General features: G+C 36.9%; 1 protein-coding gene across 1 annotated transcript; it reads left to right on the top strand.

Moving 5' to 3' along the window:
- Positions 1-10113: 10113 nt before the first annotated feature.
- On the top strand, positions 10114-11591 carry LOC121423576 (F-box/LRR-repeat protein 2-like). The gene is made up of 2 exons (XM_041618940.1): positions 10114-10430; positions 10947-11591. The coding sequence occupies exons 1-2, from the start codon at positions 10380-10382 to the stop codon at positions 11457-11459; spliced, it is 564 nt and encodes a 187-aa protein (XP_041474874.1). The 5' UTR covers positions 10114-10379; the 3' UTR covers positions 11460-11591.

The following is an 11591-nucleotide window of genomic DNA, read 5'->3' as shown; positions in this document are numbered from 1 at the left end:
TTCATAAGACCGAGCGATTTGGATAGGGCTAAACAAAAACACAGGAGATAAGATACTTATTGATCGTAATTTAACGTGGGTATTTGATGAATTCTTTAGATATCTAGGTGTTGATTTTTGTACGGATTTGCAGAAGATGGTACAGTATAATTACAACGAAAAAATTATAGAAATAAAGAGTCAAATGACATCATGGTTAAAAAGATATCCTACTGTTTTAGGAAGAGTAACTGTGGTTAAATCCTTGTTGGTTTCTAAACTTAATTACCTCATTATGTCTCTTCCGAATCCAAGTGACGAAGTTTTAAAAGATTTAAATTCATTATTTTACCAATTCATATGGGAGGAAAAACCGGAAAAAGTTTGTAGGATTCAAATGTCCCAAACATACATAAACGGCGGGGTTAAAATGATAGACATATATTCACACTGTCAATCATTAAAGATTTCTTGGATAAGGAGAATTGTAAACGGATCAATTGATAGTTACATTCTATGATTTCTTATGTCTTCCTTGCCAAGACAACAAGATGTTCTTTTCTATATGACGTATATGGGTAGTCACTACTTTCGAGAATTATCAAAACAGACCTATAACTCTTTCTGGAGTGAAATGATTTTTGCTTATAGTAATTTCTTAACTATCTATTATAATAATCATGTCAATGTATCTTCACATCCTTTATGGAATAATAAAATCAGAATAGGCAATTTTCCAATATATATGAAGAAATGGAATGAAAGGGGTATTCGTTTCATTAATGATATTTTGGATGAAGGAGGGAATTTTTTTATCTTTCAAAGATTTTCAGGATCTTTATGATGTCAAATCGAATTTTCTTTTTTATCATTCACTATGTGTTGCTATCAAGGAAGCTTACAAAAGGTCTACATTCGATAGGATCCCCCAACCATTAATTCCAGATGTGCTAGCATTTATTACTAAACTTAAAAGAGGATGCTCGCATATTTATTCCATATTATTGAAACGACGAAAAACAGAAAACAAAAGCTTTCTTAAATGTAAGTGCATATTTGATCTGAACGATAAAAGGTGGGAATCTTATTGCTCATTGGGTTTTCAGTGTACCATTGATGTAACATTACGTTGGTTTCAATATAAAGTTGTGCAACGTATATTATTTACAAATGATTTGCTTTTCAAATTGAAATTAGTTTCAGTAAACAAATGCACTTTCTGTCGAAAAGAAATTGAAACGGTTTTGCATCTATACACGGAGTGTAGGCATGTTAATCACATTTGGAAAGAGTTAGATGACTGGATTAGGACCAAAACCAATGAGACTATATTTTTCAGATGAAAATAAAATATTCGGATTTATTGGAAAAAACAATTCTGCACTCAATTGTATTCTCATTATAGTAAGAAAAACTGTGTATGATTGTAAAATAAACAATAAAATTCCTCTTTTCAGTATCATTAAATCCTCAATAATCAATTATTACCAAAATGAAAAATACATTGCCCAACTTAATTTTAACCAACACAGATTTGACAAAAGATGGTTTCGATTGAAAAATCTCTTTATTGTTTGACTTCCACATGTGAAATTATTTTGTCAGTTCATTGTTTATATCATGTGATTGTATTATTCATTGTACTCTGTATATTGATTTTTGATTGCCAATAAAATCCCTGTGGAGGGGAAAAAGATTTTTTCAAAAAAAGGTGATAATGAATGTGATTATGAAGAATAGAAAAATATTGTAAGATTGTTTTAAGTACGAGATAATGGAAAACATTGAGTAAGGCGCTAAGGAAGATCGAAGCGGGGAAATAGGTGGAAAAAGAAGACAACAAATAACTAATAAAAACATACATTCACAAATATGATCAAAGGGGAATGAAACCTTTGGAACAAGTGGGCTTGTGTGTAAACGGAAAATCGAAGAAGAACAAAGAAAGTTTTAAAAAATCGGACAAATATGATAAAGTTATAACCATTTGAATATCGCGATCACCAATGTTATGGAGATCCTCATACTGGCAATGCCACAGAGATGTGTGATGTCACATGTGAACAACTTTCCCCTTGATGGACAAAAAATGTCTCTTTTTTCTCTTTCTTATGGTGATATAAACTTTTATACATTGATATATTCTTTGAAAATCTGTAGTACATGCCCTCCTATAGAAAGAATACATGATCTACCGATAGATGTGATAAAAGAGGCGGTTTAAGTGAAATATATACTAAAGTAATGGGGAGAGTTGTTCACAAGTGACATAAAACCTCTTTGTCGCATAGCCAATATGAGGATCTCCAGAGCATATTAGTGATCGCAATATTCAAATGCTCATAACTTTCTAATTATTTCCAATTTTCTCAAACTTTCGTTGACTTGTTCTGTTTTTCACACGAGCTTTCTTATTCCAAAGGTTTGATTTTCCTTTAATATTTGTCAGAATCTTTTGAGTAATTGATTTCAACTTTCTATTGTAAATCGGCGAGGGTATCAATGTTTCACAAAGATTTAAGTATGAGTTAGAATCGCACTTAAATGTCTATTTGCGCGCGGTATATGGCAGCATTGGTCAGATTGATCATGTGCTCATCGGCATTTAAGTGCGACTTAAGTCATACTTAAATCTTTGTGAAACACCCTCCTGGGGAGCGTTTCATGAAAGGACTTGTAAGACGTTTTATATGACAAGTCCTGTTTTATCCGATAGTTACTATAGTAACAGTGTTTCTTAACCAATCAGAATCCAGGAAAGTTGTCAGATCTGACAACTTGTCGGACGAAAATATTGATGAAACGCCCCCCTGGAAGCAACATGAAATTTTACGAATAGCAAGACGTGTGATTTATTTTTGGACCCCTTTTATATATACATTTACTAAAGATTTGTCAGCGTCGTGTAACGCCCCCTTAATTTCATTTTCTTAAACCAGTACGAGCAATGAGAGGTATGGACTTGGCAGCGTGGAAAGCCGCAACCGGCATAGACGTCAATGAATCAGCATTTTATACTAGCCAATTCTTCGCTTTGATCTGCATCTGCTGAGCTCAAATCCTGAAGGGTGTGGATTTGCTATGCATAAAACGGACAAAAGCTGGCGCCCTTCCACTATATCTTTGTCGATTAGATTGATTCCTCACTACCGCGTTACTCCCCCAAAAAACTTGACACCTCACAGATCCCCAATTTGAGGGGGAAATGTGTCATGAACACATAATTATTATCATGTGACTTGAAAGAGCATTTTTTCCCAATTATGTGTTAACGCTTCTTTGCGGTGATGTTAAGGCATGGTCACACCGCCCGAGCGTTGTTGGAGCGGTCGTGGAGCGGAGATATAAAAAAAATCATCACTGCTCGCTACCGTTCACCATTTTCGATTTCGATTGTTTTTTTATGTTTTTGATTTTGAAAGCGAAATTCGACCCTCTTTCCCTACCGCTCCACGACCGCTCCAACAACACTCGGGCGGTGTGACCATGCCTTAAATTTTGAATTGCGCCAAAGACAGGCATGACTGCGAATGAATCCAGATGTCAATGATGTCATAATCCTACAAGGGTTGCATTTGCGTTTATGACGTATTTTTTCTTAAATTGAGGATTTGTGAGCTGTCAAATTTTGTTTATACGGTACACTGTTAGAAAATTAATCCTTAAAATAAAAGAAGTTCTTGCAGCAGAGTCTCGAGAACACTTGTAAACTTACCAGAGTAATCTTACAGGAAATTGGTATTTGGTGTAGCCGGAACCTTACAAATTTCCTTAAATAAAACACCATTTTCCCCTTTTTAAACACACCTGTTCTGTTAATTTGCAGAAAAATTAATGTTTTATGAATTTACAGAATGAATCTGTTATTGCTTTCTGCAAAATCTTCCTTTTCTGTAAAATCGGGGTTTTTTAACTGTAAATTTAATTTCCAATGATATTTGAAAAGAAATATATCTAGGTCGTTAGCACATTGGTTGTGCTTCAACTTTAACAAGAACTGGTTAAAAACTGAGGAAGTAGTTTGAACCGCAAGATTTACAACGGCCGTCTTACAAAGATTTGCGATTGATCCAATCAAATGCTTTTTTGTTCAACATATTTTCGAGATGAACGGTATATCCACAAATTCATTGATTTCTGGACAATTTGGTATGTTCTCCTTTGTCTACAAAGGACATTTTACAAATTTCATGTGGAAGAAGTTATGACACTGATGGATTTCCATATAGAGTTACAATTGATTGGATCGATCGTAACTCTTTGTAAGACGGGGCCCTGGGCTGCCCGACCTTAATCTGATCCCCATTCAAACTTGGCGGGGGTATGAACAAAAAACCAATCAGTCCTCTCAGAAACATGAATTTTGGTTCAACTGAAGGGCACACAACCCCGGGAAGTGTGAGTTAACAAAAGCGATGCCTCACCATCATGAAACAATTTCTCCTCATCTATTTCTCTTCAGGGTGCTGCATCTCTGAATTAGAACCTAGAATGTCATTAGTTTTTGTTTATATGTGGCATCTGTAACAGAGAAATAAATTCGAATGGCTGCATGCTGCCCCCCCCCCCCCAAAAAAAAGGAAATCGGACAACATAAAATGCGATTTACAGTGTTTTATGAAATTTACAGGTCTTTGCCTGCTTTACAAAGCAATTATACTTAGAAATACTTAAAAAACGTTATTTATCATAATATTTTACTGGGATGAGTCGTGATCAGAAAAAAAAGAGAAAAAAAATCATACAAAAGCAAAAGCCAGACAATGCGCGCATATGCGGGATGCGGGTGTTTTTGGCGCGCTGGTGTCTGTATTCAAATTTTGTCTGACGCGCATCCCTAAATGAAGAATTTTTTAACGGTTAAAATGAAATTATTAGTCAAGTTTGTTACTGACAAGTAAGCAAGATCCATCAATTCTTGTTCCTTTTTGGAGGGAGACTATCTACACCCTGGTTTACGCTATGGTGAGTGTTTCTTTTATTGTTTTTTTTTTATTTACAACTTATGATATTTCTCAGAAAAGTATCAAAAAAAGGTCAACAATGAAGGAGAGAAGGAAAGAGGGAGGTGAAGAAAAAAATGAAGGATCAAATGGAAAGAAAATAATGAATGGGTGTCAAAAAGACGAATTAAATCTAAATCAAATCTGTAGTCTAATAAAACTTTTCACGGAATTCTTTTTTGAGAATAGAAAAAGAATAGATAAGACCGAGGAGATCTAGGTCTAAGACAATCATTATTAATGAAAGAATAACAGAATAAATTGATTGAATGGATGGGTGAATTAATGGATGGAAAGATAATGAATGGATTGATGAATGGACAAATGAAATGAAAGAAAGAAAGAAAGACAGAAAGAAAGAAAGAAAGAAAGAAAGAAAGAAAGAAAGAAAGAAAGAAGGGAAAGGAAGGAAGGATTAAGGATGATTATGAATGAAGGGATGAACTTGGGATTATGAATTATTAATAAATGAAATAGATCAATAATGAATTAACGAATAATGAATGAATGAATGAATGCACGAACGAACAAATGAATGAATGAATAAATGATTGAATGAATAAAGAAGTAATAGATTTATAAATATTTTAAAGGAAAATCTGATAGAACGATTTTATTTCTCTTTACAGCTTTGTTGCATAAAGCAGTCTATGATTTCACCCTTAAAAAAGTTGACTTTTGAAGAAAGGGCAAAGAAAAGACAGACAAAACGAAAGACGAGACGGAAGTGCAGTGATGAAGGTAAGAAATGGAAGTCATGACCAGGGGCGGGGCCAAAGTATTTTGATACGGGGCGGCAAGACATTTTGTTTGAATTCGGGGGGGATATAGATTAACAAGTCATAGACGCTATCCCTCTTCTTTCAGTAGGTTTCTTTCTTTTTCTTCCTCTTTTTGTTATCATTTTTCACTACTTAAAAACTAACAGAGGGAGTTCATCTCTTCCCCTTACCCCCCCCCCCCTTCCCCCGTAACGCTGTCCTGCTTATGATGTTTGTTTTCGTTGTTAAAATAATTAATAGTTTTGAATGACCGAAAATTAGTGACGAGCGACACAAGCCTTATAGGCCATACCGACTTTATTCACCACACTTACAACAATTTTTCACCATTTCACTATTTCTTTCGAATTGTATCATATATCAATGAAAGTTTTCTGTGTACATGTATACAAACTATTTAGATTGAATTTGATTTATCACGAAATCAGAAAGCGACCCGCTCTCCTCGTCAGAGTTTGAGTTCTCTTCGAACGAATCATTCCTCACAGAAGAGTCCTGCTGTTTGTCGCCCTCTCTCGACGATCTCCCGGATGAATTGTTGATGAAGATTTCGAGTTATATCCACCCTCTCAGTAAGACCTTTGCCCAATTGCGAGGAACGTCAAAACGATTGCATGATGTCCTGCAAACGTCAAGTTTGTACAAGGTAAAACCCCCATTCCACAGAGAGTAAGACCTCTGAAATACTGCTGTAAGACCATGAAACTTGCTTGATCTTTTAAAGGCCTTTCAACGAACTTTCAAAAATCTTCGAGGTCTTTCACGATTCCTGATGGATCTTTCAGTGGACTTCATGGTCTCCATGATCTCCAAAAATTTTAGAAACAGTTCAAAATAGTCTTTCAGCGCAGCGGTCTTACAGGAAATTGGTCTCTTGGTCATGTTGATGGTCTTTCAGCAGTGATATTTCGATGAACTTTCAAAGTTCTTATTAGTTTTTCCATGATCTGTCGAAAGTCTCTCAAGATTTTTGCGGAAATCACTGTAAGATTTATGAGAGATCATTAAAAGACCAGGCAAAGTCAAAAGCAAGAATTATGAAAGATCACTTGTTGCATGAAGGATCTCTGAAAGGCAATTGAAATATCTCTATAGGACTAATCTAAGCCCAATAAGACAACTAGCACCAATCACTTTTTCGGAGTTCTTTGAGGGGTCTTTCTGAGCCATTCCACAGAAATGACAAATTTCAGTGAACTAGGAGACTGTTGAAAGACCTTGTCAATTTTTTGGTCTTTGAAAGGTCCTTGAAAGGTCTCCTTTCTGTGGAATGGGGACCTCCGATTTTTGTTTCTATAAATGGAAGAATGGATTCAAATCAAATCCGTTTCATTTTGGTATTGATAAGGAAATATCTGTCCAACTGCGGTAGAACGAGTTCAAGAAATAAAAACAACATTTTATCTAACTTTTTTTATTCGTTTTTAAGCTGGTTTATACTATAAACATGACTGTAAAACTTGTGGTATTAAAGCTAAACCAGGCTCTCGTTTCATAAAGACTTGTTACGATAACAAAATATACAATTTCTATAACAAATTTACTATCAGCAATACGAATGAAGGATGTTGTTATCTGACAGAGAATATCACGATGTCACCAATATTTGTATTGAATGATTTAATGATTTATTTTATAACAAGATTTTATACTATCAGCTAATGTACTGTTAAACACCACTATTTGATTATTTCTGTACATTGACTGTGAAAACAAATGTAAACTGGAGCCATATTAATTGTGAAAGCAAATGTACATGCAAACTGATGATTTATTAAATAAAACACCCTACTTTGGGTGAAAAAGAAATTGAAAAAAAAAATATATATTTGTATTGAATAATTTTGATAGGCATCGTTGATTTAAACTTGGTTTGGAGCTGTACCTGTCCTCTGTAAATTTGGGCATTAAATCAAACAGTAAATACATTATAATGCTTACAAGTTCAATTTGAGTTTACTTTCTGGGAATCTATACAAAGAATGGAAGATGGGGTGGGGTGTCCGGGCTCTTTACAATTATAAAGCCTTCTTTTGTCTTTGAGTGACACTGAAAATATGAATTCAATAGATGTAATCATTTTTTTATTTTGTTATCTATAATACTGCCTAACACGTTATACTAGTAAACTCAGCGGCCTGTATTCTGAAGTCGGGGTTAACTTAAACTCGGGTTTAAAGTTCTGGTTTAAGTATGGATAGCCAATTGTTACATAAATCACTAACGTTAGAAATATCATATTTCAGCTCATTTGGCTCTCAAATCATTCATAATTGTCTAGGAAGTATAAATAGATCATTGTCTTTACCATCGATGAATCATGCAGGAAAGAGCACATTAAACATAAGAAACATACAACTTAATAAAGAATTTGACACTTTTGCCTTCCCATAATTTTAGCAGAGTTAGACCATGGTCTAAGTTAAACCTGACTTCAGAATACGGGCCCGCTTTTAATGGCTGTTTAAAATTTGATTGTCTGGAACACAACTGTCTAGACCAACAATAACCTTTTTTTGTCGTTTTTCGTCACCACCAGACATCATCGATCGATCTCTCAGGCAACCGCCCCTTCGACTTCGACACCCTCCTGTCGGCCACCTCTCTATCAGCCAAATCCCTCACCGAACTCAACCTCTCACACTCCGATGACGTCACCGATTACGTCATATTTCAGTTAGCAAAGGTATGCAATGGGCTGAGGGCACTGGACGTGAGTTACTGTCAGTTGCTTACAAACTGTGGTCTTCGGGTTCTTGCGAACATCGTCAGACTGTTCAAGGTGGACATCAGCGGATGTCCGAACATCACATCTCGTGGGGTCTATCTCTTTGTCAAGTAAGTTTCTGCGTTTATCATCATCGCCGTTGTCATTGTCATTATCATCATATTCGTCATGATCATCATCATAATCATCATCACTGTCTTCCCCCTTATCCTCTTTCTCATCATCACTGTCATCATCATCGTAATCATGGCATCCTTAACACCATCATCATCACCATCATCATCATCAACATCATCATCACTATCATCAACATCATCACCATCATCAACATCATCATCATCCTCCTCCTCATCATCATCATCACTGTCATCATCATCATCCACACTATCATCTTCGTCATCACCATTTTGCTCTTCAGTCTTCCCTCCGTCCCACCAAGATTTTTTGTTTGACCATCCGGCCCCAGACCCTTTCTTTTGTCCTCTAATTTTATTATCCCAACGTAAAGGAGAATCACACCACTGGAACAACGTAGCTTGTATGACATCAGAAAAATCAAAGAATACGATCAAGGAGAGTGTGATGTCACAGAAGTACAACTTTTTCCTTTATACCAAAACATCCCCTTTTCGCACATACTGATGATTATATTTCGTAAAAACCTCGATTACATCCTCTCATGAAAAAATAACTGAAAGACATATTAATGTACATAGCTATGGACAGACTTGATAGGAGTGACAATGATAATGTGGAAAAGTAACTGGGGAGTTTTGTTAATAACCCTGTCATGTTGGTCACAATTGCCACTTGGAGATGTCCACATATTAATAGTGATCTCAACATTCAAACGCTCTCTTATTATTCGTCCTATATTTCTCTGGGGATTTTCCCAAACAAATACAAACCCCAGCTTAATTGTTCTCAGTGTTTCTCTGTTCTGCCACCACTGGCCACGACTGAAGTTGAGAACAATTAATCTGGCTCCTTGCTCGACATTAGATTGCATGGTAACAACATCAACATGAAAAGGAATAATGTATCACGTTTACTTTCCAATGGATCGACATTCTCCCCTTTCTCCGTCAGATTGAGTGGCGACTCACTTGAAGAACTTAGCATGAACTTCTGCCTGGGTCTGAGGAATGATCCACATAGACTGCCTGACATGTCCATTCATGGGCACAAACTGAAGCGACTTGAGATGGACTGGGAGAAGAGACTAGCCGTGATCAATCCTCTGAGATCTGTCGATCTAGACAGGTATGTACAAATGGCTAATTCAGTTGATCTTTTTTATTTGTTTGTATGTATAGGTGTGTGTGAGAGGGTGTGTGGGTGAGGGTGTGTGTGCGTTTTTTGTCTGTTTGTTCAGGGGTTTATGTCCCTGCTAAAAAGCCTCACTTAAATGTGAAAATCTCTCATGGGTCTCAACTTTCTTAAGACGGCATACCTGAAAAGCCTCATGAAAGACTTTAAAGGTAATCGTCATTTACAGACGCATTCTCCAATCCCCAACTGAAAACCCTTCAAAGAGCCATCCAAATTCTGCCAAGTCTGCTTGTTCATATTTGCTTTAAAAATAAGAAGAAAGGAAATCACCAACCCGCTTTGTCCTCTCGCGACTATATGGACCTGTTGCTCCATACGCCACTGCCCCCGAAACTTTTGGCTCATTCGCCACATTGCGCCGTTTAATTCAATCACAAATGTCACCTACTAATGAGTCTTGTTAATGTTGTCGAACCCGCAACTGTTTCTCCAAGTGGGGCCTATTAATTTCGCTGCTTCCTGTGGGGTTGCAGATTAACAGAGCACCTGCGGACCTTACAGTATCTGGACATCAGCCAAAGCCGATGTGGTGATGCTGACATCGAAGCCATTGTGATGAACTGTTCCTTGCTGCTCACACTCAAGCTTCGTAACTGCTCCCTCCACGTGAGTTGGATGCATCAAATTAAAAGTTTTATTCTCTAAAAGAGTTAGATCCGCATTCCTCGAACGTCTTGGAAAACTAAGCTTAGTTTAAGCGAATGATTTTTAATATTTCTAACAAGTAATAATAATACAAAATCTAGTTGGTCACAAGATTTAAGGTTTAAGTTTGATGGACAACGTGGACATCAACATTTTATCTAGGCCTGCAGTTCACAAGAATTTGTTGTAACTCTAATATCACTTGAAATGGTTAATATTGTAAAGTTGGTGATTCAAGTGAAGGAATTAGAAACCAGTCTTCTTCAGTTAAAATATCTTTGTATTCTAAATTTTGAAACTACAAAATGTAATTTATTGAAATTGAATAAAGATTGCAATCGCTATATTGAGAATTAAAACATTACAAGCATCAAAATTTATTACCATTTTGGCCAAGAATTACCTCGTTTAATTGCGCATTTGCTTAGTTCCGTTATTATTAGGCCTAAGTGTAAATTGGTTTCTCTCATACACCAGGATCGTGGATTAAAACACATTGGTAGATGGTTACCAATTCTTCAACACCTCGACATCGCCGACAACCACGATATCACTGACCGCGGACTGGAGTTCATCGCTTGCGGCTGTGACCAATACCTCGAGCACGTGGACGTGTCACGGTGTTTCGACATCCACGGTCCCGGTCTCAACATCCTGGCGAGTGCCTGCCACTCGCTGCGCACCGTGATCGCAAGGGAATGTTTCGACATGACATCGAACACGATCACCTACATTTCACTGCACTGCACGAACGTCCGACATCTCGACGTCTCCTTCAATCTCTGTGTCACCGATGGAACGCTGTCGAGCATCGCCCATGACCGCCGCGAGCCTGATGAGGAGCTGGAGGTGGTCACGAAAGGATGTCCTTATGTCCTTGGTCATCGATTTCGAGGCGGTGTCGAATCTGGTGATCGACGTCGCTTTCGGTTTGTCGATTGGGAAGCAAAGGGAAATGATGAGTTTGTCATTTGGGAGACTAATGTTTGATTGATCTGCAACCAAGATGCGGTGCCAACTTGTTCATGGTCCGGGTCGTGGTCAGTATGGACGCAGAAATCGAAAGTTTGGTCTACAAGCGGTTGATTAATTAACTTCTCCGATATTCTGATACCACATGGG

Source organism: Lytechinus variegatus, chromosome 11, assembly GCF_018143015.1.
Source record: "Lytechinus variegatus isolate NC3 chromosome 11, Lvar_3.0, whole genome shotgun sequence".
Taxonomy (NCBI): Eukaryota; Metazoa; Echinodermata; class Echinoidea; order Temnopleuroida; family Toxopneustidae; genus Lytechinus; species Lytechinus variegatus.
This window is presented reverse-complemented; position numbering and strand designations above follow the sequence as displayed.